At 31.4% G+C, this 3480-nt stretch overlaps 1 protein-coding gene across 2 annotated transcripts; it reads right to left on the bottom strand.

Moving 5' to 3' along the window:
- Positions 1-499: 499 nt before the first annotated feature.
- Positions 500-3480, bottom strand: LOC142551672 (glycolipid transfer protein 3-like). 2 transcript variants are annotated; one of them, XM_075661034.1, is made up of 6 exons: positions 3148-3480; positions 2922-2977; positions 1791-1918; positions 1230-1365; positions 941-1084; positions 500-778 (listed from the first exon to the last, which is right to left on the bottom strand). In XM_075661034.1, exons 1-6 carry the CDS (start codon positions 3350-3352, stop codon positions 743-745), a joined length of 705 nt encoding a protein of 234 aa, XP_075517149.1. In that variant the 5' UTR covers positions 3353-3480; the 3' UTR covers positions 500-742. The 2 variants fall into 2 exon arrangements, with proteins under 2 accessions (XP_075517149.1, XP_075517150.1); XM_075661035.1 differs by having other exon boundaries at positions 941-1033.

The following is a 3480-nucleotide window of genomic DNA, read 5'->3' as shown; positions in this document are numbered from 1 at the left end:
TAGAACTATACTTAAAAATATTTTTATAATAAATAAAATTTAAATTGTTTAATCTAATTTTTATATTGGACTTTTTTTATTTAAAACATGATTATTTAAAAAAATTATAGAATTTCGGTTAATTGTGTTACTGACCGAAATAATTGATTTTTTCGATTTGATTTGTTAGATATTCATAATAAAGTTTGTCAAAAAAAAAGTTCAGTTAATTCGATTTTAAAAAATTCGGTTCAATTATAATCGAACTTATTACTGTCTAATACATGATGGAGTCAGTCCCAGGTACTCATGAATCCTGGCTCCGCCCCTGCCTGAGAGTTGCATATATATGGACTTGGACGATCCTTCCCTCTTGAACTAGCTTTTAAGATTGAGTTAGGTCCAAGTTCCAATCTTAACAAGTACCGGAAACTCTTGTATGAAATAGATCGCTCAACATCATAAATCTTAATTAAGATACAAAATCTCTTTCATTGAACAAACTAACAAAAAGCCATCTTAATAAAATAACTGAGATATTCGTGCAGCAGTTTGGAAGAATATTACATGCCGAGGGTGTAAAAAATCGCGACGTTGATCAAATAAGCTCATGAAAGTCAGATTATTCGACGAAAATGACAAACATTCTACTGTACAACATATAGTTTTATGTAAGTGTAGCACCTAAATAATGGTCATAAGACATGATATGGAACCAGCAAAATTGAACTTCGTTTATTTATTTTTTCCTCAGATGTCTCCTCTATGTAGCCTTCAACGTATCCAATCCATATGTTCTCTGCATTTACATAGAAGAGGCAAAAAAACAAAAAAGAAGGTAAATCAGCAACTGAACTTGATCAAGACAGATCTAATATCTGAATTTGTCGCACAACTTTTCAAAGAATTGTGTGTTTTGACCTCCCGAAATCGATCACTGAATAATAGAAATATTATATACCATAATATCTTGGTTTTGCTGGATCACAGGGATGAGCAAGGAAATCATCGTTTGCATTTCTTCCTTGAGCATGTCACAGTCTTGGTCATTGGCCTTGAGAACAGAAGTAAATGTTTGCATATCAGGCAACAATTTTAGAGCTACCTACAAAACATAAACAAACACATACATAAAAGTTTTAAAATCAAAATGAATAAAATGTCAGTTATCTTATTAATATTATTTTTCTAAATTTATCATCAATATTTTTTTATATATAAAAAAGAATTTTTTTAAAAAAAATTAGTACTTTATATGCTGCAGAAGATATCCATCCATGCCAAGGCTTCAAAGTCCTGTTATATGACTCTTCCACTGCTTGCTGCATCGGCCTGCCACTGTCTTTCATTATAAATTCTAACAAAGCTAAGGTGAAATCAAGAGACCTGCAAGCAATAAATCGCAATACAGGAGAAGGCCATATTAGGAGCAAACTATTGTTATTTATTAATTGTTTTCTACACAAAACATTTAAAAATCTAATCTAATTCTCGAAATGGATGAATGAATATTGTTGCTTAGTCCTGTATTTTTCGATTTTTAATTTTTTTTGTCTTTTTCTATTTAGACTGTTATACGACAGTACACTACACACGTCAACTCTGTATTAATATCACATCAGAATCACGTCGAAAAACAACTAAATTACAAAACAAAAATAGTTGAAATTTAACAATATAAAATCAAAAATCACAAAGCGATAAACATACATAGTCAAAAATATAATTTTTTCTAACGGACGTTTTTTTAAAATTGTTACTCGAGAAATTAAAAATGTTAACCTAGTATAGAAATAAAAAGAATCAATTACCTAGTAAGCCAGACAAAGGATTTACTACAAGTGGGACCCTGTTTTGCTTTGTCTCCGACCTCTTTCTTTAAAATCTCCACCACATCCCGATATGTCGAAGGATCGGAGTCATGGAACTTCTCTAATCTCTGTATAAATCAAATTATTAATTAATTAAAACAACCATTAATTAATTATCCGCATTGGATAAATACACAGAACTGGCACGAATAATAAGTAAATAAAAACTATTCAATATTCTATTAATCTGACAATTTCACGATAACATGACAGAAACACCCATGACATTTTGGATTAATTGGCCTCCATCTTGACCGACTCCTGTAAATATATTTAAACTAATACAAAAACTCACGGATATCTTATCCGATCCAATCTATAAAAAAATATTATTTTTATGTTAAAAATATTTTTTTTGAACCTAAATATGGATCAAATTGATCTGTCACACATAAATAAATCAATTATACCGTCAAAATATATGTTTTTAAACTTATCTTAAGCGGAGTTTAACTAGGGGGAGTGTGTATGCGTGAGCACGCTAGCCGGCTCGTTGACTCGAAGAATAAATATTAAGACGATGGGCAAAAATGTAAAAGCGCATTCGGTGAAGTTACGATAGTAATGTGCTAAAGTCAAAATAATGGTTTGTCTGTTTCTTAGCAGTGGAGTGGCATATTTGCACAATTTTATCCATCAGGTCGAGACAAAAGTAATATAGAAATCAATTATTATAATTTTAAATAAAACAAACTCATATGCATGTCTTTAAATTGAACAGTAGTTCATTTTAAATACAAATATATTAAATTTACTGACTGTTTTTTACAAAAAAAAATGTTTACCATATGATCATATATATAATTAATTCAGGTATATATATAATTTTGTGTATGTTGTCTATCATCTCTATCTATGTGTTCACCAATCAGATGACATCATTTATTGGATATGATGAATCATATCAAAATTATACATCAAATATGTGAATGTCAGTCACTTCATTCATTGGTGAACACAATAGATGAACAACATATCAAAGTTATAACATACACATATAATATATATGTATATATATGTGTGCGTGTGAGTGTGTGCAGTAATGGTACGATTTTTTGAGTTTAATTATACCTGTATATTCTGATGAATGTCTAGTCTCAAAACAGCCATTGTTGGCCCTATCTTATCTGCAAAACAAATACTTGGGAAGCTATTACAACAGACAAGGAATTTTTGTATTAAATATAAAGCATATGTTAAAAATGTCTGCACTCACAGAGAATAATTAATAAAACAGATAATCACTGCAGATATGACATAAATATGAACAAAGAGAGATATAGAAAGAGAGGGCAACCAAGAACTTGAATCAGCAGATTGCAAAGGGAAAGAAAAGGCTTGATGGGAACTTGAGCAGTGGCGGTGAGTTGATCGCAGTCGACTCCTCCGGCGGATCCGGATGTGTCCAGGGTGGTTCTGCGGTGAGCCTCCATCTGGGACAGTTGCTCAATGGCGGACCTCATCTCCGATGCCACCATCTCCGCCTCTCTCCTGCGCTTCATTTAACTTCTATATCTATTTCAAGATTCTGTGGCCTCCCCACAAAATTTATACTACGCAGAATTCTTTAATATAGAATATGTTTACATCAACCGGATGAATGCAATGAACTCCGTAGATTATAATATTT

This window comes from Primulina tabacum, chromosome 7, assembly GCF_025594145.1.
Source record: "Primulina tabacum isolate GXHZ01 chromosome 7, ASM2559414v2, whole genome shotgun sequence".
Lineage (NCBI taxonomy): Eukaryota > Viridiplantae > Streptophyta > Magnoliopsida > Lamiales > Gesneriaceae > Primulina > Primulina tabacum.
This window is presented reverse-complemented; position numbering and strand designations above follow the sequence as displayed.